We start from the raw sequence: 25,941 nt of genomic DNA, 5'->3' as shown, positions 1-25,941 counted from the left end.
TCCTGAAGGCCCTCCGAGGGGAGCCTTAGGGTAGTGTGGGGTGAGGAGACCCGAGCACTAGAGGGGTTAAAAGTCTCCTGTGGGAGATCTCAGCTCCGTCTGGGCACCCAACTCTCCTCTCCCCAACCTCACACTTCGTATAGCCCTGTCCCCACCCAGAGAATGGGGAGAGTTTCCACAGGCGAGGCTGACACCACGGTCCCCACCGTGCCGCTACACCCCTGCTGTGCTTTGTGGTCATGTCACGGTTAGCTTTGAGTAACCATCTGAGCCGCTGTGAGCCCTGGTCCTTTCCAGGAGTAGGGAACAGGCGTGAACCGGGCAAGGTGGCCGGGCACCTCGGCCCCAGCCCCAGATGCCCAGCCACGGCTGTGTCGTGTCCTGCAGACGTCTCCTCGTGGATCGTGTACCCCAGCGGCAAGGTGTACGTGGCGGCCGTGCGCCTGGAGCGCGTGGTGCTGACCTGCGAGCTGTGCCGGCCCTGGGCCGAGGTGCGCTGGACCAAGGATGGCGAGGAGGTGGTGGAGAGTCCCGCGCTGCTCCTACAGAAGGAGGACACAGTGCGCCGCCTGGTGCTGCCCGCCGTTCAGCTGGAGGACTCGGGCGAGTACTTGTGTGAAATCGATGACGAATCCGCCTCATTCACGGTCACCGTCACAGGTGTGGGTCCACCCCCCGCCCCCGGGGTCATCAGAGGACTGCCCTGAGCCCTTGGGGAGCTGGCCACATAGCCCCTAGCTAGCACACTGGGGGCAGGGAGGAGGGGCTGCAGGTGCAGGAGGTGGTGGTGGGGGGTGGTCCCTGCCCAGAAGACCCGGGGGTCACTGTTGGAGGAAGCAGGCTCCTCCCCAGCGCCCAAGCCAGGAATAGCTGTGCTCCACCAGCTCACTTACTGAGCAGTCTATATGTGTCAGGCCAGGTGCTGTGGGTCACTGATGCTTATTGCATATAACGTCCCTGCTCTCAGACAGGTGCCAGTCTATGGGGGTGGGGTGGGTGCAGCCGTTAACCAGGGGTCGCAAACCGGCAGTCCCTCGGGCCTCATACAGCCCACAGGTGTGTTGTGTTTGGCCTGCAGAGTCATACCAAAGTCAGGACAGTTCCAATAACAACCCGGAGTTATGCATCCTCTTGAAAAAGCCGAAGACCCGGCGCCTCTGGTCCCGCTTCCCCCCTTGGCGACGAACAGCTGGCGCTGAGTAGCAGCTGCCCCCATAATTCGGGGCCCACATTCCTCTGTTTCACACCCACCCCCATCCCCCACTGTTCTTTTTTGCTCCCCTTCCTAGACTGCTTCAGCCTGGCCCCTGTGGGCATTTGAGTTTGCGACCCCTGTGTTTAACCAATAAACACGCAAATAAATGTACGGTGACACTTCGTGACAAGTGCCGTGGAGGAAAGAGGGCTCAAGAGAGCCGGACAGGAGGTCAGGGAGGGCTTCGGGGAGAGTCACTGTGCCATCCGCAGGAGCCAGTCCTGGGCCAGGCTCTGGACACTCGGTAGCTCGCAGACACACGTGCATCCCTGCAGGAGTGGATAGCCTGGCAGGAAAGCCAGACACCTTAAGTCTTAGAGGGAGTGTCGCAGTAAGGTGCAGTGAGAGCTCAGGGCTGGGGGCTGCTAACCTGGTTGGCTAGCAGGCAGGAAGTAGCTTCAGAACAGATATTTGGAGCAGGGGCTGAGTTAGCTAAGTGGGGGTCTGGATTTGGACTGAAGGTCAGAGGTCAAGGTTCAAAGCAGGAAGGCACAGGATGATTACGGAAATGATGGTTCATTGCCGGAAACTTTGGGGCTGCAGCTCATGGCGCCGATCCCAGTGTGTACCTGAGCGGGGCGGGGAGTGTAAAACCCAGGTGGCTCTGGATGGCACTGAAGAACCCAGCGGCTGCACTGGAGCGACCATCCCGATGCCGGCACCTTCTGGTTGCCTTCCCCACTGACCTGCTCTAGAAACAAGGCTTCAGCCTAGATTTGAGCTACTTAGGGCCTCCCAACTCCCTGCATCCCAGATACGACAGCCTGAAACACACAAGCCACAAAGCCAAAAAGGCCTTTCTGCACATATTCTGTTCTGTAGTGGCTGCCTTCAACCGCTCCCTCCCCAAGCCCTGGCCAGACATCATGGCTGCAGACACACACATTCCAGCCCATAATTGGCCTCCCCACAAAACACAAGATTCTTCCTGGTAAGTTCGCACAACACACCACCTTGGCTGTGGACCAGGAGAATCAGGTCCGATGCCAAGCTGAGGTCCCATAGCCTTGCAGACTCCCCAGTCCCATGGCTGCATGCCATCTACACTCCACTGCCTCCATCACCTCCCCCACCATTCAGGCAGCCACACTCCAACATCTCATGGCGCTGGTAGACCCAGAGAACCAACCTGCATCATACAGACAATTAGAACAAGCCCAGTTAGGGAGGCAGAGGCAAGAGCTGGATGTACACTGGTGGGCGTGTCTGCCCATACTCTCCACTGCAAAGACCTAGACCGGGAAGCTAGCAGTTCCCCAGCCAGCCACTAGGGGGCCGAATGCTGAAGGAGCACTTCCGCGTCTTGGAGACGATTAGGGGAGACTTCCAAGGTGCGTAGATGCCTGGGCAGCCCGGCGCTCAGAGCCCTTGTCACCTCCCACATTGACATCGCTCCTTTCTGTGAAAGGCTGACCACTCCAGAGCAGTTAGAGATGAACTCGAATCGGCATTTAACATCCCCAGGGAATTCAGGCACAGATGCAAATTCATTACTGAGTTTCCTACAAGCCTTAGCTTGGAATCCCTACCACTGCTGGCAGAGTCTGTCAGTTCAGTTCAGTCGCTCAGCTGTGTCCGACTCTGTGACCCCATGGACTGCAGCACTCCAGGCTTCCTGGTCCATCAACTGCCGGAGCTTGCTCAAACTCATGTCCACTGAGTCGGTGATGCCATCCAACCATCTCATCCTCTGGCATCCCCTTCTCCTCCTGCCTTCAATCTTGCCCAGCATCAGGGTCTTTTCAAATGAGTCAGTTCTTCTCATCAGGTGGCCAAAGTATTGGAGTTTCAGCTTCAACATCAGTCCTTCCAATGAATATTCAGGACTGATTTCGTTTAGGATTGACTGGTTGGATCTCCTTGCTGTCCAAGGGATTCTCAAGAGTCTTCCCCAACACTACAGTTCAAAAGCATCAATTCTTTGGCACTCAGCTTTCTTTACAGTCCAACTCTCACATCCATACATGACTACTGGAAAAACCATAGCCTTGACTAGACAGACCTTTGTTGACAAAGTAATGTCTCTGCTTTTTAATATGTTGTCTAGGTTGGTCATAACTTTTCTTCCAAGGAGCAAGCGTCTTTTAATTTCATAACTGCAGTCACCATCTGCAGTGATTTTGGAGCCCAAGAAAATAAAATCTCTCACTGTTTCCACTGTTTCCCCATCTATTTGCCATGAAGTGATGGGTCCAGATGCCATGATCTTCATTTTCTGAATGTTGAGTTTTAAGCCAACTTTTTCACTGTCTTCTTTCACATTCATCAAGAGGCTCTTTAGTTCTTCTTCACTTCCTGCCATAAGGGTGATGTCATCTGCGTATATGAGGTTATTGATATTTCTCCCGGCAATCTTGATTCCAGCTTGTGCTTTATCTAGCCTGGAATTTCGCATGATGTACTCTGTATATAAGTTAAATAAGCAGGGTGACAATATACAACCTTAACGTACTCCTTTCCCAATGTGGAACCAGTCTGTTGTTTCATGTCCATTTCTAACTATTGCTTCTTAAGCAGGTAAGGTGGTCTGATATTCTCATCTCTTTAAGAATTTTCCACAGTTTGTTGTGATCCACACAGTCAAAGGCTTTGGTGTAGTCAATAAAGCAGAAGTATATGTTTTCTGGAACTCTCTTGCTTTTTCGATGATCCAACAGATTTTGGCAATTTGATCTCTAGTTCCTCTGCCTTTGCAAAATCCAGCTTGAGCATCTGGAAGTTCACAGTTCATGTACTGGTTTGGAGAATTTTGAGCATTACTTTGCTAGCATGTGGGGCTTCCCTGGTGGCTCAGAGGTTAAAGCGTCTGCCTACAAGGCAGGAGACCCAGGTTCAATCCCTGGGTCGGGAAGATCCCTTAGAGAAGGAAATGGCAACCCACTCCAGTATTCTTGCCTGGAGAATCCCATGGATGGAGGAACCTGGTAGGTTACAGTCCACGGGGTCACAAAGAGTCAGACATAACTGAGCGATTTCACTTGCTAGCATGTGAGATGAGTGCAATTGTGGGGTAGTTTGAACATTCTTTGACTTTGCCTTTCTTTGGGATTGGAATGAAAACTGACCTTTTCCAGTCCTGTGGCCACTGCTGAGTTTTCCAAATTTACTGGCATATGGAGTGCAGCACTTTCATAGCATCATATTTTAGGATTTGAAGTAGCTCAACTGGAATTCCATTACCTCCACTAGCTTTGTTCATAGTGATGCTTCCTAAGGCCCACTTGACTTCGCATTCCAGGATGTCTAGCTCTAGGTGAGTGATCACACCATCATGGTTATCTGGGTCATGAATATTTTTCTTCTGTGTATTCTTACCACCTCTTCTTATTATCTTCTGCTTCTGTTAGATCCATACCATTTCTGTCCTTTATTGTGCCCATCTTTGCATGAAAAGTTCCCTTGGTATCTCTAATTTTCTTGAAGAGATCTCTAGTCTTTCCCATTCTATTGTTTTCCTCTGTTTGCACTGATCACTGAGGAAGGTTTTCTTCTCTCTCCTTGCTATTCTTTGGAAATCTGCATTCAAATGGGTATATCTTTCCTTTTTTCCTTTGCCTTTCACTTTTCTTCTTTTCTCAGCTATTTGTAAGGCCTCCTCAGACAACCATTTTGCCTTTTTGCATTTCTTTTTCTTGGGGATGGTCTTGATCTGCCTCCTGTACAATGTTGCAAACCTCCCTCCATAGTTCTTCAGGCACTCTGTCTATCAGATCTAATCCCTTGAATCTGTTTCTCACTTCCACTGTATAATCATAAGGGATTTGATTTAGGTCATATCTGAATTGGTCTAGTGGTTTTCCCAACTTTCTTCAATTTAAGTCTGAATTTTGCAATAAGGAGCTTCCCTTTATCGAATGGTGGTTTTTCCTCCTGCCCTAGGTAGGTGTAGCCAGCTGTGACCATAAGGAAGTTGTTTAACCACTCTGTGCCTCAGTTTATTCATCTGCAAAATGAGTTTAAAACAGTACGTACTCCCTAGGATTGCTATCAGGGTGTAAAGTGCTTACAACTGTCCTGGAACTTTAGCAAACAATGTATAAGTACTTACCAATACTATTACAGATCTGCCATCCCTTATCCACAATCCTGAAACCAAAATAAGAAAGAAAACACTTAAAATCAAAAGGCTTTTTGTACGTTTGGTATTAAAAGTTATTTCTGTAAAACCTGAGCTTAACTCTGTGAAGCTATTTGCACTTTTAAATTATCCTGCTTAGGGTGTATCTCCATATGTTACACTGCAGAGATGTTAATATGATTGATTCTGGGGGGTCCACAGTAGGGGCTGAGGGGGAGTATGTGCTATATGATAAATGCACCATTTCTAGAATTGGAAGCATTCTGGATGGTTCCAGCACATTCCAGCACACTTGTGGCCCCAGGGATTTCAGAGAACTGATTTTGGACCTATTACTATCCTTATCACTCTTAACGATTTGGGCAACCGGGATTTCATGCTGCCGGACGGCTCCAGGGAGGCTGAACGTGAGTCTGTGACAGCCTGTGGTTGTCCCTACTCTGCAGAACCCCCAGTGCGCATCCTATACCCCCGGGACGAGGTGACCTTGGTGGCCGTGAGCTTGGAGTGTGTGGTGCTGATGTGTGAGCTGTCTCGGGAGGATGCCCCAGTGCGCTGGTACAAGGACGGGCTGGAGGTGGAGGAGAGCGAGGCCCTGGTGCTGGAGAGCGACGGGCCCCACCGTCGCTTGGTGCTGCCCGCTGCCCAGCCCCAGGACGGGGGCGAGTTCGTATGCGACGCCGGAGATGACTCAGCCTTCTACACTGTCACCGTCACAGGTGGGCAGTCTCCGAGACCCCCTTGGAGAGGAAGAGAGGCAGGAGGCTGAGGGACAGATACCCACCCCTCCCAGTTCCTGCACCTTCAGGACCCCTGTGTGCCACACACAACTTTCCCCCTGTCCAGGCTTCCCTCCCTCCCAGCCTCCTCATTCTCAGCCATCAGAGAGCCCTGAGTTGCCCAAACCAGGTCAGGACAGTGGCCAGAGGCCTGGTGGAGAGAGCCCAACAATTGGGAGAGCTCATTCATTCGTGTATTCAACAAACACTGATCTGCTCAGCACTGTTCTGATGCTGAGGGATTCGGTAATGAACGAAGGAGAGAAAACCTGTCTTTATGGAGCTTGCCTTCTTGTGAGAGCAGACAGACAGCAAATAAGGGAAACAGGTGGTTTTTCAGGTGGTAATCAGTTCTTCAGAGGCAAAACAGGAAAAAGGGACAGGAAATGGAGGGGTAGGGAGGGCTGTGCATTAGGGTTAGATCTGTGAGTGTGGGTCTACCTCTTCCTGTCCATGCAACCCTGGGCAAGTCAGTTCCCTATAAAGAGGCTTCAGGTCCTCATCTATAAAGTGAAGGCAGAAATAGGGAGTGTCAGGAGTAGCTGAGAAAAGAACTGTAGTGTCCTTAGCATGACACCTGGCACACAGTAAGTGCCTACGGATTGTAGGTGGTACCATTTCCCAAGAGCTGCTCTGCAAAAGGAGAGGATTGAGAAGCCAGTGGTCAGACAGGTAGAGGCCGAACCCACACGATTCTGTCTCTGTTCACCCACCAGCCCCTCCAGAGAGGATTGTGCACCCAGCAGCCCGCTCGCTGGACCTGCAGTTCAGGGCTCCCGGGCGAGTGGAGCTGCGCTGCGAGGTGGCCCCAGCTGGGTCCCAGGTGCGCTGGTACAAGGATGGGCTGGAGGTGGAAGCATCGGATGCCCTGCAGCTGGGTGCCGAGGGACCCACCCGCACCCTGACCCTGCCCCACGCCCAGCCCGAGGACGCCGGGGAGTATGTGTGTGAGACTCGCGATGAAGCCGTCACCTTCAACATCAGCCTGGCTGGTGAGTGCTCCTGGCCAGCCCGGGTCTGGGAGGCGGGAGCGGGGGGCATCACTGAGCTGACACACCCACCCTCTGTCCAGAGCCCCCTGTCCAGTTCCTTGCCCCAGAGGCAGCCCCTGGCCCGCTCTGCGTGGCCCCCGGGGAGCCAGTGGTGCTGAGCTGTGAACTGTCCAGGGCTGGTGCCCTGGTCTTCTGGAGCCATAATGGGAAGCCGGTGCAAACAGGCGAGGGCCTGGAGCTCCGAGCCGAAGGACCCCGCCGCGTCCTCTGCATCCGGGCTGCAGACCTGGCCCACGCAGGCCTCTACACCTGCCAGTGTGGGGCAGCACCGGGGGCCCCCAGCCTCAGCTTCACCGTCCAAGTGGCTGGTGAGTATAGCCCTGGGCAGGAAACCTGAGAGTCTCGCCCCTAAACCCTTGAGTCTTCCCCCTCTCTAGTGCACCCAGCCCCCGGCCCCTGCCCCACGGCTCTCAGTCCCTCTCCCAGTCTGGCCTCCCACCACCCTCCTCCCCAGCCCTTGAGCCATTCCCTCCCAATGACACCCGGCCCTGACCCCACAGAGCCCCCCGTGCGGGTGGTGGCCCCCGAGGCAGCCCAGACGAGGGTTCGCAGCACCCCAGGTGGGGACCTAGAGCTGGCGGTGCGCCTCTCCGGGCCAGGGGGCCCTGTACGCTGGTACAAAGACGGGGAGCGCCTGGCCAGCCAGGGGCGGGTGCAGCTGGAGCAGGACGGGGCAAGGCAGGTGCTGCGGGTGCGGGGGGCACGGAGCAGGGACGCTGGGGAGTACCTGTGCGACACGCCCCAGGACAGCCGCATCTTCCTCGTCAGCGTGGAAGGTAACAGTGCCGTCCTCACTCCCCTGGGGCCCCAGCCCCCTCACTAAGGGCCTCACGCCACCCCCCCACCATTCGCCCCCACCCACCTCGCTGCCCACCAATGCATGCACAGCTATCGCATGGATGAGGGCTCAGGGCTCCCCTTTCCAGGAATCCTCAAAAAGGAGGGGCAGAGGGCTCTGGAGTCTACCCCCCAGGTTCCAGTCTCAAGTCTCCTTCCCAGTAGTTGTGTGACACACTGGCAAGTTGCTTAGACTGTCTGAGCCCCGGGTCCCCAGGGGGAGGATAGTGTTTGGCCTGTAGGGCTATTGTGACAGTTAAATGAGATTGACAGGGTCTGTCCTAAACGATCTGTCTTTATTAGGGAGTCAGAAAGGTGGGTGCCCGGCCAGCATGGAGACGAGGTGGTGAGGAGTGGCAGGCAGGGAGTTGACATCTTGTCCTTCAAAACAGCTCATGACTGACACACAGCTGGTCCTCAGGAAGATTCTGTTTAATAACTGGGGGGTGAAAGCCTGTTACTGGGGATGAGGAGGGGCTGAAGAGGGTGGCGGTAGAAAGACCCAGCCCCCCTCACTGTCTGATCCTGCCCTCTGCCCCCAGAACCCCCGCTGGTGAAGCTAGTCTCGGAGCTGACACCACTTACTGTCCACGAGGGGGATGACGCCACGTTCCGGTGTGAAGTCTCCCCACCAGATGCCGACATCACTTGGCTGCGCAATGGGGTCGTTGTCACTCCAGGGCCCCAGCTAGAGATGACCCAGAATGGGTCAAGCCGCACACTGACCGTGCGAAGCTGCCGGCTCGAGGATGCAGGGACCGTGACTGCCCGAGCTGGGGGCACATCCACAAGTGCCCGGCTGCACGTTCGAGGTTCGGTCCTGATGGAGACGAAACAAGTCCTGTTCCTAAACCTGTTTTCCCAGCCCTGGCCCTGCTAGGAGACCAGTCCCTGAGAAGAGGGAGCCGGGGTTCGGCCCACCAGGCTCCATGGTCCGCTCTCTCTTCCTGCCCAGAAACGGAGCTGCTGTTCCTGCGGCGGCTGCAGGACGTGCGGGCGGAGGAAGGCCAGGACGTGTGCCTCGAAGTGGAGACCGGCCGCGTGGGGGCGGCAGGGGCCGTCCGCTGGATGCGAGGTGGGGCGCCCCTGCCCCCTGACTCCCGCCTGTCCACAGCCCAGGACGGCCACATCTACCGCCTCTTCATCCACTGCGTTGTGCTGGCCGACCAGGGCACCTACGGCTGCGAGAGCCACCACGACCGCACCCTGGCCCGGCTCAGCGTGAGGCGTGAGTGCCCCATCCTCTCCTAACGCCTCCCTTTCCCCATGGTGCAGCCTCTCCTGGCTGGCCAGGGCCCCTCAGACCGCTCCCCCCCCCAACACCAAAGTGCCCCTTGCCAGCAAGGCAGGTCAGCCCTGGCTGACCCCCAGGAGCGTGACCCAAAGCAGCCTGCCCAAAACAAAACTCTTCTTTTTCTACTGTTTTCTATTTACCGTAGAAGTCCCTGTGGATTTTGGTTTCCATTTCATACATCCAAGTTGGCTTTGCTATAAACATAAATATTATACTTCAGAAAGACTTGCCATATTTATCCTTCAGTCACCTGCCCCAGGATATACGAGCCCATCTGAGAAGCAGGGATGGTTAGCAATAGCACCCCCACCCCGAAGATGGAGCCCTCTATCAACTGTATGACCTCAGGCAAATTACTTAACCTCTCTGAGCCAAGTTTTCTTTTAAAAAGGGTCTTTGAGAAACTTAATCGGGATAATATGAGAAATACCCACACAGAACTTGGTAAACGGTTGTTGGTGGGGATGTGTATTCTCTTCTGATTTATTTCATTCATTCAATCACAACAAACCCATGTCTCAAGGCTATTATCCTCATACAGTTGGGGAAACTGACGCCCAGGGAGTTAAAGCAGTTTGCCAAAGGTTCCATAGCAAACTATGTGGCAGAGTTGGGGTCTAGTCCTGCTGTGTCTGATTTTAAATTCTGGGCTCCTTCCAGTGTCACAGTACCCTTCACCCCAACTCCTCACCCCACAACCACACATCACCCCCTTCATGTGTCCCCTCTCCTAACCCCAGTAAGCCCCTCTCTCCACCCACATCTGGCTGGTTTCACTCCCTTCTTCCTGCTCCCTGGTTCTGAACTTTGTTCATAGGGTCTTACTAGATTAGGGGTTAGAGGCAGACAGAGCCAAGGGGTGTGTGGAGCTCCCAAAAGCCCTGCCCAGATGTGGAGGGCCTCATTTCCCCCTCTTTCCCCATCTCCCCCCACTAGCAAAGCAGCTAAGGGTGCTTCAACCTCTGGAGGATGTGACCATCATCGAGGGGGGCAGTGCCACCTTCCAACTGGAGCTGTCCCAGGAGGGGGTGACTGGGGAATGGGCCCGGGGTGGAGTGCGGCTGCAGCCGGGGCCCAAGTGCCAAATTCAGGCCGAGGGCCACGCTCACCACCTGGTCCTCAGCGGCCTGGGCCTGGCCGATTCGGGCTGCATCTCCTTCACTGCGGATACACTGCGCTGTGCAGCCAGACTCACTGTGAGAGGTGTGGCCTCTAGGACTGCTGCCTGCCTGCTGACTGCTCCGGTGTGATTCTACTGACCCCACTACCTGTGTGGCCCGCACTGACCTCCCTACCAGAGTGTGATGCCCTGACTCGCCACATGTGGCCCTGGTGACTGCCCTACCTGTGTGAGCCCACTGGCCACCACTGCCTGCTGCAGCTCTCTCTGCCTGCCTGAGTGTGGTCCTCTAATCACTAAGCCCCAACAGTGCCAAAGAGTGACTCCATGGGCAACTCCGCTTCAGTGACCCCTTCTCTTGCTTGCAGCCCTGGTGTGTTCCCCACTGACCACATCTACTCTGGGGTCCCCCCCATTGCTCCTCTGAACCCGTGGTGTCCCTCACTGTCCAGTGTCTCCTGCCCATTCCAGCCAGTGTGACCATGCCTGCTTATGGGTGACATCTCTGCTCCAATTTCTCCCACTCTGGCCCCACCATGTCCCCCACTGACCACCTTAAATGTGACCCATCCCCAGCTGGCCATTCCTGCCTTGTTGACCCCTCTGATCTCACTGTGTCCCCCACTGATCAGCATCCCCTTTGGACCCCTTGTTCCAGCATGCCCCCCACTCACCGGTGGCCTCTGTTGATCACCTTGTCTAAATGTGCCCATCAGTGACCCCTGTGTCCAAGTGTGTCCTCCTTCTCCCACTCCCAGAGGCCCCAGTGACCATTGTGCGGGGGCTCCAGGACCTTGAAGTGACCGAGGGCGACACAGCTACGTTCGAGTGTGCACTTTCCCAGACCTTGGCTGATGTCACCTGGGAGAAGGTCAGAGCCCAGCCCCAGCCCAGCCCACCTCAGCATCATGAGAGCAGTAACAATGCCCCAACAGAAAGAACTACTACTCAGTAAGCCATGTGCCTGGCATGTGCTAAGGTTTACTTTACATTTAAGCCTCTAACCTTATAGCAGCCCGATGAGGCAGGTCTTATGATCTTGTTATCTCTAAGGAGACTGATGTTCAGTGGAGTGAAGTATTGCCCCAGGGCAGACATAGAGTTCATATTTGAATCCAGGTTTCCTGATTCCAGAATCCACACACATTGCTGACATGATTGGTACATGACTCTCGGCTTCCCGCGTCCATGGCGCCCCTCCTCAGACCAAATGTCCCCAAAGGGTGACACCGTCACAATGAGACTCCTGGCGCGGCCCAGAAGGCGCGGGAGGGCCCTACCCCGTAGCATAAGCGTGCCTCGAAAGTGTTAGGTATCAACAGAGGGCGCCGCCGCCTACTAGGGCCGGGGCCGCTTGTGCCCGGCCGAGTTTTCACCCCGACCCTTTGCAACCCCCGCGCCTAGGATGGGCAGCCCCTCACCCCCAGCGCTCGGCTCAGGCTCCAGGCCCTCGGCACGCGCCGCCTTCTTCAGCTGCGGCGCTGCAGCCCCTTGGACGCAGGGACCTACAGCTGCGTGGTGGGGATGGCCCGAACTGGGCCCGTTCACCTAGTGGTGCGCGGTGGGTACCAGGTGCTGCCCGGGCAGGGCTCTACTGTGGGTGGCGGGGCTGCGGACCGGACTTGCCCAGGGGACTCGCTACGCTGCCTCTAAGGAGGGGGCGTGGCGTGGGCGGGATCTGGTACCGCCCCCCTCAGGCCTGCCCTCCTCACACCCCCTGGCTCCGCCCCAGAGCGCAAGGTGTCTGTCCTCTCTGAGTTGCGGTCCGTGAGCGCCCGGGAAGGCGACGGAGCCACGTTCGAGTGCACCGTGTCGGAGGTCGAGACAGCTGGGAGCTGGGAGCTCGGAGGCCGCCCGCTGAGACCCGGAGGCCGCGTCCGCATCCGGCAGGAAGGTCTGCCGACTCTCTACCCACTCTGGCCCCCTCGCTGCCCCATCCCTCCGGCTCAGACAGACCCCGCCCAAAGGCCCACCTCCAGCTCCGATGAGTTCCGCCCTGCGGCCCCAGAAGCTGTCTCTCCGCCTCTCCCTGACCTCCAGCTCTTCAGTCCGTCCAGGACCACCCCTCTTTCCCCTCGGCATCCCAGTTCTTCCCCGGGACCTACTCTGGCCCCACCCTCATCCCCCCACCATCCCCAGAGGCGGCTCCGGCCTCGCTAGCGCCTCCTATACCCCCAGGGAAGAAACACATTTTGGTGCTGAGCGAACTACGCGCCGAGGACGCTGGTGAGGTCCGCTTCCAGGCGGGACCCGCCCAGTCCGTGGCTCAACTGGAGGTGGAGGGTAAGACCTGGGGCAGGGACGACCAGGAGTGAACACGGTTTCCCCCGGAACTGCCAGGCTGGCGATCGGTCCGAGGAAACCTGCCTCCCCACCCCTTCCTCGAGAGACTCTCCGGAGGCGGGTCACAGAGGGCAGTGCGTTTCCTGGGGAAGAGGAGACTTTGGGTTGAAGATAGAGAGAAATGGGCTGGTAGCATAGAGATCTAAGATCAGGAATGGAGGCCAGAGCGGGAGGGAAGATGCGTCTCTCCTGGGGTCGTGCGTGTCCCTATTAACTTAATAAGCCCTCGTTCTCCACCCCCAGCACTGCCTCTGCAGATGCTCCGCCGGCCCCCTCGCGAGAAGACGGTTCTGGTCGGTCGCCGGGCGGTGCTGGAGGTGACAGTGTCCCGGCCGGGAGGTCAAGTGTGCTGGTTGCGGGAAGGGGCTGAGCTGTGCCCGGGAGACAAGTATCAGCTGCGCAGCCACGGCCCCACCCACAGCCTGGTCATCCATGACGTTCGACCTGAGGATCAGGGCACCTACTGCTGCCAGGCCGGCCAAGACAGCGCCTACACACGGCTGCTGGTAGAGGGTGAGTAAAGCTGACTGGGCACAGGTCAATGAGGCGAGCCGGCTGGCCAGGGGTCTCCTAGGAGCTGGTGGGCTGAGACACACCTCCCACAGGTTTTCCAGGACTTGGGATGGCAAGCTGGTTCTGAGATGTGTTGGAGGTGGGCAGTGGGGAGGCAGGAGATCACACAGCCAGGGCTGAGAAGAGGAAGTAGCCCTGTGGTGTCAACAGGAACCACTTGGTTCCCGGCAGCTGTTCCTACCTTGCTACATCCCTGCCTGTCTGAGCTTCTCCTCCCTCCCTCCCACCGCTGGACCACATTCATCTCTCCTGAACACCCCCATTTGTACCCAAATTCCTCTCCCTCCAACCTGCTGGCCCTGGGTCTGTGCCCCCCACCTGTCCCTCATCTTCTCCTGCTCTCCCCCATCTCAGCGAGCTCCACCTTGGCCTGTGCAGAGGGCTTCTGAGCTAGTCCCATCTCTTTCCTCTTCCACATAGGAGATGCCACACTCTCCACCTGAATTCCTGCGTTCCCTTCAGATGCCTGCCTTGCCCCACCTCTGACTGACCACCCCCACTCTCCTGCTCCAGCCCTGACAGGCCTAGAAGGGGTGGGTCAGAGGGTGAGGGCTCAGTTCTTCCTGTGTGGGTACCAAGGCTCTTCCAGGGGAGAGGAATGTGGTACCCACTGTCTCCCCAGCCCCACTCACAGTCATTCCTCTGCAGGTAGCTAGGAGGCCAGAACCAGGCCAGGCAGGTGCCCTCAGACAGCCTGGAGGGCACATGCTCTTACCCTGGGAGCGGGTAGGGAGGGAGGGGACCCGAGGTGTTGGAAGACAATAAAAAAAGTTACAGCTCCTTTCCTGGCTCTCTGTGTGACATGTGAGGGCAGAACTCACCTGGAGCCCCCGCAGAGTGAGTGACGCAGGGAACCAAAGCCTGCAGTGCTTCCTCCATCTTGGCCCCTGGAAGCGCCAGCCATTAAGACCACCACTACTGGCAGAAGCCTCACAGTTTGGCACATTTATAAAAGATGTAAAACAGGGTGGGGTGGGAGGAGACAGAAGCATGAGGTGTCCAGAGTGGCATGACAGACACCAGACATGCACCGTGCACTTAAGCCCCCTCCTCCTAGCCCCCTTGCCAGACCCAGGCCAGAGCAGCACCCTCCACCCCATCCCCTGCCACTACCCTTGGGCTGGTGACTTGCAGAGGACAGGGGACCAGAGTGAGAACCACTGCAGTCTGCCCCATGGACAAGGACAAGAAGCCTTAGATGAGTCTGGCTGAGAAGTGGAGGTGATGGGGGAGGAAGGCAGACCTCCTCCACTTAGACATGCAGGAGACTGGCCCATGGAACCCCAGCAGTGGGTGAGGAGGTGGGGCCACCCTTGGAGAAGCCCTACCAATCAGAAATCTAAGGCAAGGGTCCCAAGGTCCCCTCCAAGCCCACCCCTCCACACGCACACACACAGGCGACACACTCACAACCCTGAGCACAGCCCAGTGGGGCTCACACTCGCGTCCCTCAGGAACTCCTGGGGAGCTTGGGAGGGGCTCTCTCCTCAGGCCAGGCCAAGCCTGAGCAGGTCCTCCCATCTGGTGGCCAAGCCATCCCTCTCCAGGGTAGGGAAAGGAACAGCCAAAGGGCACAAGGCCAGGTGGGCTGAGCCTCGGCCCAGCAGGCCTCCCCAAGCCGGCAGAGCTGGTGACCGATGAGTGTAGGCGAGCAGGAGCAGCTGGACTGCTATACCCGCACTGGAGGCCCAGAGCAGGCCGTCAGCGGGCCCCGGGACCCGTACTCATAGTCCGCATCTGTGGGTGAGGCCATGAAGGAGCTCAGAGAGCTCCCAGTCTGTCGATCCCGGAAGCTCTGGATGTAACTCTGTGGGAGAGGAAACACAGGTGTGAGAGTGCCACTGCGGACCCCTGCCCTGAAAGCCACCCAGGCAGATGGCCTCAGCCTGCACCATCACAAGCCTGAGACCCATCCTGGTCCTCTGCCGGTCTGGGACCTCACCACCCCCAGAGTCCACAGCCCTGAGACCCTTCCCTGTACCATGCCTCATTAAAATCCACACCCAGGTCACCTCTTCCCGTTACCCATCAGGCCCCTAACTACGGGGGTTATGGTGGTGGACAAGTCCTAGGCCTTCTAGACAGTGACCAGCCCTGGGGAAGGCCCAGTCCAGCTTGGACAGAGAGTCCAACACCCCCTTCTCCCCACTTGGGCTGGAGGGAAGGGCTCGGGGTGCTCACCGGGGAGAGGATGTCTCCATTGAAGCGCTTGATGGGCACTGGCCTACGCCGATAAGCAGGGTCAGGGGGCCCAGGCCTCGGAGGAGCCCGAGAGCCTCTGGGGAGAGCCCTTGGGGGTCTCTTTTTGCGCCGCTTCTCCTTGCGTTCTTCTTGCTGCCGAATCCGCATCAGTTGCACACGTCGGCGCTGCCGGCTGATGACCACTGCGAAGGGTGGGGAAGAGCAGGTTCTCAGAGGCCCACATAGGCTCCCAGATGCCCCTGGTCTGAAACCTCTCCTCCTTTACTTTCCTGGTCTCCCACTTGCCAGATAGGGCTTCCCATAGGTCTTTTCTTCCAAAGGTCTTTAGGGAAGATTCCTAGGCTCTAGGTACCTCTTCCAGGCTGCTACCCTACCTCTCTCCCAGTCTGGAGCCATAGGTGACTCACCTAGATTGGCCAACATCATCCCTAAACTGGACAACTAAGCTGCCTCCCCACTGGCTCCCCTTCTACACCTGCCTTCCCTGATGCTTTCTACACTCAGAAGCCAGAAGATACTTAATTAGTTTATATCCCTCCTGCTAAACTTCCAATGGCATCTCACCAGTCCTCTAATAAAATCCGGAGTCCTCATTATGGCCCACTGTGGCCACACAGTCGCCCCCCCTCAACCCCCACTCCCGCCCCACCTCCTCACCAGGCCAAGCTCATTCCCTCTCAGGCTCTCGCCCTTGCTCTTCCCTCTTCTCTAGCTCTTTGTATGGCTGGTGCCTTATCCTTCAGGTCTCTGCTTAAATGTCACCTCTTCCATGTGACACCCCTCCTTGGCCACCCTGTCCATACGTCACATTATCCTGCACACCTCTTTCATATCAGTCCACGCAATGGGAATTATCTTGTTAGTCTGCCTATTGTCTGTCTCCCTCACCCTGAATGTAACCCTGGAAGGATGGGGGCCTTTTCCATTTTTGTCTCTGTTGCATCCCCAGATGCCTGGAAGGGGCTTGGCACAGAGCCGCTGTTCCATCTGTTGTTGTGGCATGGACGGTGGCACTGAGGTCCTGCTTTCCCAGACCCTGAGCCAGTCAGCTCTCTGTAACTCAACTGAGGCCTTCTGCTGCTGGTGCCTACAGCTCCCTCCCCATCCTCAACAGCTCAGATCCCCCCACTCAACCACCCATGTCTGTCATGCCCACCCTGGCATGTACCCTCTCACCTTCCGTGTGGGAATCCCGCTCGGTCGTCACCCGCCACTGCACCAGAACGCCCATGAGGCTAAGCAGGGGCCACAGTGCCAGCAGGGCCCAGCTCCGCCAGCAGAGGGGGGGTACAGGGGCAGCCCGCAGACGCTCCACCGCGTAGCGCGCCAGCAGCAGCAGTTCGGCAAAGTAGTCCGCAGCCGTGGCGATGAGCGCGGCACCGGTCACCGCGGTGGCCAGGGTGGTGAGCGGGCGGGGCCAGCGTAGAGTGAGCAGGGCGCAGAGCAGGCCGCCCCCCAGCAGCAGCCCCAGGGGGCCCCAGACAGAGCCCGGCTGGTAGTAGGGTGCGGAGCCCAGCAGGGCGGCAGCGGCAAGCAGAAGCCCAAGCAGCAGGCCCACCAGGAAGAGGCCCACACTGCGCACCAGCATGGCCACCAGCCCGCAGAGCAGCCCGATGCCCAGCGCGATGCCTGCGCTTGCCCCAGCACTCAGCTGCGTCTCCAGCACCCGCTCTCGGTAGCACAGCAGGAAGATGACCACCGAGCCAAACAGCAACCCGGTGAGAAAGAGTACTGCCTTGAAGCAACGGTAACCTGGAGGGAAACAGGGGCTAGTGAGAGGCCAAAACAAGGTCACGGGGCTGGAGGTAGGAGGTCAGAGGGGTCAAGAACAAGGAATTACAGAGGAACCAGAGGCAGGACACTAAGCTCAGAGAATTGGAGGTCACTGGGGTCCTGAGGGCAACAGTGAAGGGACCACTGGGATCAAGGAAGGTCAGAGAGATAGGTCATTGGGAGTCTCTGGGAAACAGACAGTCATTGAAAGGAATGTTGGGTTTTTGAGATAGAGATAGTTCATTGTATCAGTTACAGGGTCACTAGGGTCTTTGGAATCATAGAGGTCAGAGAGAGAGGTCACTGGGGTCACAGATAGAAGACCAATAAAATCCCTGGAGTCCTTAGGGTGGGATTGTTCAGAGGGATGAGGTATTTGGAAGTCAGAAAGAACTTGAGAGATGAGGTCACACAGGTTCAGAAAGATGAAATCTTTTCAGGTCAGGGGAATTGACAGATGTGGGATCATTGAGCGTATTAAAGGGTTTTTGAGAGAGGGTAATAATATTGAAGCCAGAAAAAATGGAATCATTGAGATCATGGTGGGGGCAAACAGACAACAGGGTCATAGGGATTCCCCTGTGTTAGGAGTAATAGAATCAGAGGGATGGAAGGTAATGAGATAGCTTGGTGGGGGTGTCAATAGGGTTCACAAGGAGCCATAGGGAGTCAAAGTGGATTATAGGGCAAATAGTGGTGTGGAGTTTCAGAAAAATGGAGGTTATAGGGCCATTAGGTCCAGTAAGGGTACCTGGAAGTGTGAGGGACCCGGAAAAGCTGAGAAGATGGAAGTCAGAGATGGGAGTCAAATGATCAGGGAGAGCCAAAGAGAAAGGTTATAAAAAGGAGAATCAGTGCTAGGAATGAGAGGAAGCACTGGAGTCTAGGAGGTTCTAGGATCAGGAAAAGGAGTAGGGCATGCACAATGTCTCAAAGGGTCCAAGAGCCTGAGAGTGAGAGCCTCCAGGAGCCACAGGGCAGGGAAGCCCAGGAGAAGGATTGGCAGGCTGCACTGGGCAACTGTAGAGGGATTGGGTATAAATAGTGGAGGGGGTGAGGTGACACAGACTCCTTGGAGACCCAGAATGTGTCCTGAACCTATAGAAGGGCTCTTCCTCCTGCCCACTCTGCAATTGTTCAGCCCAGAGTTTGGAGGTGGAAAGAGAGGGACCATCTGGCTTCCATGCCTGCCTACTACCCAGCCATTCTAGGGGGAGGTGTAAAGGCTGCAGAGCATAAGTCCTGCCCTGTTTCTGCCCAACCTGGAACTCAGACCTCCAAGCTTCCTTTGCACTTCATCCAGCCACCTGTAATGCTCTGCCTGGAGGCTTTCCCTGGATGCTCAGCCAATAAACCTCACTTCCCTATCTGAAGTTCTGTACTTCTTGCTATAGAGTCACTGGGCACCTACTCCACTAGACCATCTGGCACTTTGGTGCAAATTAGAAAAAGTTGTGCCTTCCTCTAGGCAAAGCAGCCTTGCACCAAGCTCTAGAGTTTGGCAAGTGGAGCATGGACTGGATTTCAGCCCCCACTTGCCTATCCAACCAAACTCCCTCGTGTCCTGGACAACCATCCACAGCAGCACTGATTACTGGAGCCTGCCTGTATATATATCTCCATGTATGTGATCACCATTTAGCTCCCTCTAATATATATCGCAGGTATGAATATGCCAGAAGTCTCTCCCTCATTAGACATTATGCCCCATGGTAAGGGACCATGTTAACTCACCCTTCTAAATGTTTTTGGTGCCTACCTAGAATAGTGACCCAAACACGTCTTCACCACAATAGCTATTATTTATTGAGTGTTTATTATTTTCACAACAACCTCGTGTGAGACAAATATCATTGTTTCCACTGTTCATATGAGAAAACTGAGGCTTAGAACGGTTAATGTGCCTAAGGCATTGTAATTAGTAAAGTGCAGAACCAGGTTCAAATCCAAGCACACCTAATTCAAAACCTGTGTTCTCTAGGATCTAGAGTCTAAATGATCTACAAACATGTACGGGATGAAAAAAGAGAAAAGACAGATAGTTCATGGTAAAGTTCCAAAGAAGGTTTGAGGTGCCTCAGAAAAATAACTTGGGGAAACAGGGGGGGCCCAAGTAAGGAATGATGGGGTCTTACCGAAGAAGCAGTAGACGACTCCAAACAGACAGCACATGATGCAGACGAGCGCCGGAAGTGCCTCGTACCTGCGCTCCAGGGGCTGTTCACAGGGTGCTCCCCAGAAGGCATCATCTGGCTCCGGGGGCAGCAACTGGAACCGAAGTGTTGCCACAGTGCCCGGCATAGTGCTGGGAACAGAAGGGAGTCACCCTCCCACGTCAGCCTGACAGAGAGGAAGTTGGGGGTCAAGGAGGAGTCCTGGGTCTCCACCAGGATGAGGGTGAGATGGGAGTGGAGAACTAGGCAAAGACACAGTGGACAAAGGAGTGGTGCCCACATTACACAGCTCTGGAAGCATCCCTGAAGTAAGGGACAAAAGACAAAAGAGGGGAAAAGTGCCTGGCTAGAGGGAGCTGGGATGAAGAAGTTAAAAGGGGGACTAAGTTGGGGGGAGATGAGGGCAGCGTGCTGCCGGTGAGGAGGCAGCCAGGAGACTGGTCTGTGGGCGGTTAAATCTGGGATTATCCAAGATCTACCTGGGCTGGAGGCGACCTGAGCTTCTGAGCGAAAGAGGCTGTGCAGGGGCCGGAGGGGCCGCGGTCGCCGGGCGCCAGAGCCTCCAGCTGACTGGGGTCCGGTAAAAGTCCGCGGTGAGGGGAAGGGGGCTGCTGGGCCGGACGGACCGGTCCCTGCGCGGCGGCGACGCCGCTCCGCCTCCAACACCGGCTGGCACTCCAGTCCCGCGACGTCCGGGGACTTAGGCTGGGCCTGGGGAAGGGAAAGAAGCAGGAGCAGGGGCTCGGGCTGCCCCAGAGCCGCGGCCCCATGCCCTGAGCCCGCCCGCGGCCTTTGGTGCTGATGGACAGCTCCGGCCTCTGCTCCTTACGTCACTCAGGGCGCACCATCCATGCAGGGGCGGGCTGCTTCTGACGTCACACGGGACGCACCAACCACGCCGCGGGGGGAGGTAGGGGACTCCGCCCCCGACGTCTGCCTCTCCCTCACTGAGGAGGGGGCACTTCCGGGGGTCCTTCCCCTTTAACCTCCCCCTTCTCCTCCCTCTCCGGTAGCTGGAGCCCGAGACCCCACCCCGGAGGCGGGGCCCTTCCAGTGACACGTCGGACAGCGGCGGCCTCGGCGGAGGCTCCCGCGCCCAGCGCCGGGACCCTACGCGGTACCGAGCGGCAGCTGGAGGGGCACAGGAACGCGGCGTAGGGGATTCCGCTCCGGCGGCTGGCCCTGCTCGGAGGGGAGGGAGGGGGCCCGCCCGCTTGGCTCGGGACCTCCGGATCCGCCCCCTCCCCGGTCCCGCCCCCTCGAAGCCTCCTCTTGCGGCTCTGGGGCTGCTCCAGGGCCGGGGGCCCGCTGTCCGGGCGCCATGCGGGCATCGCTGCTGTTGTCGGTACTGAGGCCCGCGGGGCCCGTGGCCGTGGGTATCTCTCTGGGCTTCACTCTGAGCCTGCTTAGCGTCACCTGGGTGGAGGAGCCTTGCGGCCCAGGGCCGCCCCAGCCTGGAGATTCTGAGCTGCCTCCGCGCGGCAACACCAATGCGGCGCGCCGGCCCAACTCGGTGCAGCCCGGAGCGGAGCGCGAAAGGCCCGGGGCCGGTGCAGGCGCCGGGGAGAACTGGGAGCCGCGTGTCTTGCCCTACCACCCTGCACAGCCTGGCCAGGCCGCCAAAAAGGCCGTCAGGTAAGGATTGGATCCGCCTGCCCCACCCCCTGGGAACCGGCTGGGATGGGTGCGCAGAGAGGCCGCCTGGGGCTGGATCAGGCCCCGGAAGGAAGGGTCTGACAAGCCAGGAAGTCTTTGGGCTCCGATCATTTCCGATGGCCCTGCTCCCTGGGAAGGTTTGGAGGCTCCATCCAGACTGGGCAGAACTCACTCGCCTCTGACCTAGACCTGCTTGACCCCCTGGACCCTCAAAGGTCTTCAGGGCTCACTGGGTGTTAGGTTTAGAGAAATGACTAGTATATAGAATGGGTGCATTGAGAGAGGGAAAGAGAAAAGAGAGAACTAGGATTTATCTGTGGGGGCTTCCCTGGTGGCTCAGCAGTAAGAGAATTCACCTACCAGTGCAGGAGACCTGGATTTGATCCCTGGATCAGGAAGATCCCCTAGAGAAGGCAGTGGCAACCCACTCCAGTATTCTTGCCTGGGAAATCCCATGGACAGAAGAGCCTGGCGGGCTACAGTCCATGGGGTCATAAAGAGTCAGATATGACTTACTGACTAAACACCAACAAGGATTTACCTGTATCTCCTGTTCCTGGGTGGGCATCTGGGAAAGAGGGAGGTTTGTGGGGAAAGGATGATGTACCCATCCCATTAATGCCTCTGCCTATGAGTTGAAATAATTTCTCCTAAGTAACACTGAGTTCAAATTCCAATTCTTCAACTTACCTTCCGTATTATGGAAGATAAGTTTCTGAATCCCTGAGCCCCCCCAAACACATTCACTATGCCTCAATGGCATCTATCCGTTTACATCATTTCTGTGATGTATTTGTGGTATAATGGCATATTTTTAGAAATAAGTATGTACATGATGTGTGCAGTACCTGTGTGCCAAGAATTTGGCAAAGTGCTTTAAAGGGATACAGTCATCTCATTTTACAGATGAGGCTACCCAAGGTTTGAAAGTGAAAGTGAAAGAAAAGTCGCTTCCAACTCTTTGGGACCCCATGCACTGTAGCCTACCATACTTCTCTGTTCATTGGATTTTCCAGGCAAGAGTACTGGAGTGGGTTGCCATTTCCTTCCCCAGAGGATCTTCCCAACCCAGGGACTGAACCTGGGTCTCCCGCATTATAGGCAGATGCTTTACCATGTGAGCCACCAGGGAAGTCAAGGTTTAGATGGGTTAAATAACTCACTCAAAGATTCAACTACTAAATAACAAACTAGAGAATCAGACCCATAATATATCTCTCGTATCTGCATGGATAATACTATCTCCGTTTTAAAAGCACTTGGGTAGGTAAGGACAACAATTCCCTTAAATCCTCGTGGCCCCTAGAAGAGTTATTCTATCATAAATGAGGAAACAGGCCCATGGAGGACATGACCTGCTGAAGCCTATGTATGCTACCCTCTGCCTGCCCTACTTGTCTTTTTGATAACCTTGGGCCATCTTTCCCCCACCCCAGGACCCGCTACATCAGCACGGAGCTGGGCATCAGGCAGAAGTTGCTCGTGGCGGTGCTGACCTCACAGGCCACGTTGCCTACGCTGGGCGTGGCCGTGAACCGCACGCTGGGGCACAGGCTAGAGCGTGTGGTGTTCCTGACAGGCTCGAGGGGCCGCCGGGCACCACCAGGTATGGCGGTGGTGACACTAGGCGAGGAGCGGCCCATTGGGCACCTGCACCTGGCACTGCGCCACCTGCTGGAACAGCACGGCGACGATTTCGACTGGTTCTTCCTAGTACCCGATGCCACCTACACTGAGGCGCACGGACTGGCGCGCCTAGTCGGCCGCCTCAGCCTGGCAGCCGCTGCCCACCTCTATCTGGGCCGGCCCCAGGACTTCATCGGTGGAGAGCCTGCCCCAGGCCGCTACTGCCACGGGGGCTTTGGGGTGCTGCTGTCGCGCACACTGCTGCAGCAGCTGCGCCCCCACCTGGAAGCCTGCCGCAATGACATTGTCAGTGCGCGCCCGGATGAGTGGCTGGGCCGCTGCATCCTTGATGCCACCGGGGTGAGCTGCACTGGCGACCACGAGGTAGGAAGAGAAGCCACCCCACTGGTGCCTCCCATCTGGGTGTCTGCACTTCCCCCTGAGAGGCAGAGGGGGTGGTTGGAGATATAGGCCTGGGTTTCTATGCTGTTTTGTCATTTTCTATCCCTGTGACCTTGGGTAAGTTACTGAATGTCCTGAGCGTCCTCATCCATACAAATGGAAATAATTATTTCTCAGGCTTGTTATAAGGATTAGAAAAAATAAGGGAGGCTTGCACATAGTAGGTGTTTGGTATTGGCCATTATTGTTTTATTTGAGCCCCTGGACAGCTCTGAGATAGGACACATGCCTGTTTCACAGATGAACTGGCAGAGGCTTACCCAAGGTCACACAAGCTCACAACTGGTCAAGGTAGGCCGACACCCACAGGATTCTGACCCCAAGTCCACAACAGGTCATAGGATGGAGAGATGAGACACACAATATTGGGGGGGAGGGCACTGTCCCTTCATGTTTCCCACTTCCCTTCCTCTCCCCAGGGGGTGCACTATAGCTACCTGGAGCTGAGCCCTGGGGAGCCCGTGCAGGAGGGGGACCCTCGTTTCCGTAGTGCCCTGACTGCTCACCCTGTCCATGACCCTGTGCATATGTACCAGCTGCACAAGGCTTTTGCTCGAGCTGAACTGGAACGCACATACCAGGAGATCCAGGAGTTACAGGTATGGTCTGGGCTGGGGGTGAGGGGTAGGGAGTTTGGGGGGTGAGGAGTTAGGAGTAGGGGGGTGTGGAGGGTAGGAGGTGGAGGATAGGGGGTAAGGGGTGAAGAGTGGAGAGTGAGGTTTCCTAAGAGGTCTCAGAGATCCCAGGAGAATTAAAAAAATTAGCACAAGAATCAGAGCATCCCTGCTTTCTGGTCCCTGTCTGCTTCTACCTTTTCTGAGGAGCCTCTCCAATTTAATTCTTAGGCTGCCTCCCATCTGGGTAAAGAACAGGTGGGAGCATTGAGTGGGCCGAGGTTGGCAAGGGACTGGGGACCTGTGCTGAGTGCCACGTGCTGCCTGCCCAGCCTCCCGGCTGCGTGCTGGCCCCCGTGGTCCGCGCCTGGCTCATGGCCTCTTTCTCCAACCCAGTGGGAGATCCAGAACACCAGCCGCCTGGCAGCAGATGGGGAGCGGGCAGCTGCCTGGCCAGTGGGCATTCCAGCACCGTCTCGCCCCGCCTCCCGCTTTGAGGTGCTGCGCTGGGACTATTTCACAGAGCAACATGCTTTCTCCTGCGCTGATGGCTCCCCACGCTGCCCGCTGCGTGGGGCTGACCGGGCTGATGTGGCAGACGTTCTGGGGGCAGCCCTAGAGGAGCTCAACCGCCGATACCACCCAGCCCTGCGGCTCCAGAAACAGCAACTGGTTAATGGCTACCGACGCTTCGATCCTGCCCGGGGGATGGAGTACACGCTGGACTTGCAGCTGGAGGCACTGACCCCCCAGGGGGGCCGCCGGCCCCTCACCCGCCGGGTGCAGCTGCTACGGCCACTGAGTCGTGTGGAGATCTTGCCCGTGCCCTACGTCACCGAGGCCTCGCGTCTCACTGTGTTACTCCCACTAGCCGCAGCCGAGCGTGACCTGGCCCCTGCCTTCCTGGAGGCCTTCGCCACGGCGGCGCTGGAGCCTGGCGATGCTGCCGCAGCCCTGACCCTACTGCTACTGTATGAGCCCCGACAGGCCCAGCGGGCGGCCCACGCCGATGTCTTTGCCCCCGTCAAGGCCCATGTGGCAGAGCTGGAGCGGCGTTTCCCCGGTGCCCGGGTGCCCTGGCTCAGCGTGCAGACAGCCGCACCCTCACCACTGCGCCTCATGGATCTCCTCTCCAAGAAGCACCCGCTGGACACGCTGTTCCTGCTGGCCGGGCCAGACACGGTGCTCACGCCTGACTTCCTGAACCGCTGCCGCATGCATGCCATCTCTGGCTGGCAGGCCTTCTTTCCCATGCACTTCCAGGCCTTCCACCCGGCCGTGGCCCCACCCCAGGGCCCGGGACCCCCCGAACTGGGCCGCGACACAGGCCGTTTCGATCGCCAGGCGGCCACCGAGACCTGCTTCTACAACTCTGACTACGTGGCGGCCCGAGCACGGCTGGCAGCGTCCTCGGACCAGGAGGAGGAGCTGATGGAGAGCCTGGATGTGTACGAGCTGTTCCTGCGTTTCTCCAGCCTGCATGTGCTGCGGGCGGTGGAGCCGGCGTTGCTGCAGCGCTATAGGGCACAGACGTGCAGTGCGCGGCTCAGCGAAGACCTATACCACCGCTGCCGCCAGAGCGCGCTCGAGAGCCTCGGCTCCCGCACGCAGCTGGCCATGCTGCTCTTTGAGCAGGAGCAGGGCAACAGCACCTGACACCGCCCTGCGCCCCCGGAACCGGGCAAGGCGGCGCCCCGCCCCGCTCCTCCCCCAGCCACCCGGAGCTACCTGCCAGACTCGCAGGATAGGGCTGGCCGCAGCCCCAGACCCCAGGGGCCCCTCTCTCTGGCTTGGGGTCGCCCTCGGGCTCAGAGCAAGCCTGGGAAGAGGTACCCTTGGAGCCACCTCTTTCTGCCCCAAATCTCGTCTCCCTGGCCCCTTGACGCTGCTGATTCAGGCTGTGACCTCCGAGTATTTATGCAGTGCAGTCTGCCTGACGCCAGCCCCACCTCCTAGGGTCAGCCCAGGGGACCTGGGCTGCAGATGAGTTGTTGGAGAAGGGTAGCTGAGAGAGGAGGGTGGGTCATCTCCCATCTTCTCCCCTCTGCATTCCTGATGAAGCTCCCTGACTTTAATAAACTGGCTGAGTGTGGACTAGTGGTG

General features: G+C 57.2%; 3 protein-coding genes and 1 long non-coding RNA gene across 10 annotated transcripts in view; 2 read left to right on the top strand and 2 right to left on the bottom strand.

Moving 5' to 3' along the window:
- OBSL1 (obscurin like cytoskeletal adaptor 1) overlaps window positions 1-14,115 on the top strand; it is a 22,005-nt gene extending 7,890 nt beyond the window's left edge. The window contains exons 8-21 of one of the 6 annotated variants that reach the window (XM_061385968.1): window positions 388-660; window positions 5,780-6,052; window positions 6,829-7,104; window positions 7,185-7,472; window positions 7,665-7,940; window positions 8,544-8,813; window positions 8,957-9,229; window positions 10,232-10,498; window positions 11,174-11,286; window positions 11,820-11,976; window positions 12,148-12,309; window positions 12,594-12,698; window positions 13,002-13,271; window positions 13,752-14,115. In XM_061385968.1, the coding sequence (XP_061241952.1) occupies window positions 388-660; window positions 5,780-6,052; window positions 6,829-7,104; window positions 7,185-7,472; window positions 7,665-7,940; window positions 8,544-8,813; window positions 8,957-9,229; window positions 10,232-10,498; window positions 11,174-11,286; window positions 11,820-11,976; window positions 12,148-12,309; window positions 12,594-12,698; window positions 13,002-13,271; window positions 13,752-13,774 (3,026 nt within the window). In that variant the 3' untranslated portion in view covers window positions 13,775-14,115. Of the gene's footprint in view, window positions 1-387; window positions 661-1,078; window positions 1,378-5,779; window positions 6,053-6,828; window positions 7,105-7,184; window positions 7,473-7,664; window positions 7,941-8,543; window positions 8,814-8,956; window positions 9,230-10,231; window positions 10,499-11,173; window positions 11,287-11,819; window positions 11,977-12,147; window positions 12,310-12,593; window positions 12,699-13,001; window positions 13,280-13,751 lie in introns of those variants that run through there. The other 5 variants (XM_061385987.1, XM_061385978.1, XM_061386010.1 and 2 more) reach the window with 5 other exon arrangements.
- On the bottom strand, window positions 8,279-11,906 carry LOC133229631 (uncharacterized). Its single transcript, XR_009730579.1, has 2 exons — window positions 11,421-11,906; window positions 8,279-8,821 (listed from the first exon to the last, which is right to left on the bottom strand). It is a non-coding gene; the product is annotated as an uncharacterized LOC133229631 (long non-coding RNA).
- Window positions 14,116-14,261: 146 nt separating the features above from the next.
- On the bottom strand, window positions 14,262-20,397 carry TMEM198 (transmembrane protein 198). Of its 2 annotated transcripts, XM_061386200.1 has the most exons (6): window positions 20,310-20,397; window positions 19,960-20,191; window positions 19,442-19,646; window positions 16,710-17,285; window positions 15,513-15,715; window positions 14,262-15,138 (listed from the first exon to the last, which is right to left on the bottom strand). In XM_061386200.1, the coding sequence occupies exons 3-6, from the start codon at window positions 19,605-19,607 to the stop codon at window positions 15,001-15,003; spliced, it is 1,083 nt and encodes a 360-aa protein (XP_061242184.1). In that variant the 5' UTR covers window positions 19,608-19,646; window positions 19,960-20,191; window positions 20,310-20,397; the 3' UTR covers window positions 14,262-15,000. The 2 variants fall into 2 exon arrangements, with proteins under 2 accessions (XP_061242184.1, XP_061242173.1); XM_061386189.1 differs by having other exon boundaries at window positions 19,442-19,611; window positions 19,960-20,350.
- Window positions 20,398-20,801: 404 nt separating this feature from the next.
- CHPF (chondroitin polymerizing factor) lies at window positions 20,802-25,932 on the top strand. The gene is made up of 4 exons (XM_061386098.1): window positions 20,802-21,115; window positions 22,573-23,146; window positions 23,644-23,823; window positions 24,235-25,932. The coding sequence occupies exons 1-4, from the start codon at window positions 20,802-20,804 to the stop codon at window positions 25,492-25,494; spliced, it is 2,328 nt and encodes a 775-aa protein (XP_061242082.1). The 3' UTR covers window positions 25,495-25,932.
- Window positions 25,933-25,941: the final 9 nt, after the last annotated feature.

Source organism: Bos javanicus, chromosome 2 (assembly GCF_032452875.1).
Source record: "Bos javanicus breed banteng chromosome 2, ARS-OSU_banteng_1.0, whole genome shotgun sequence".
Classification (NCBI taxonomy): domain Eukaryota; kingdom Metazoa; phylum Chordata; class Mammalia; order Artiodactyla; family Bovidae; genus Bos; species Bos javanicus.
This window is presented reverse-complemented; position numbering and strand designations above follow the sequence as displayed.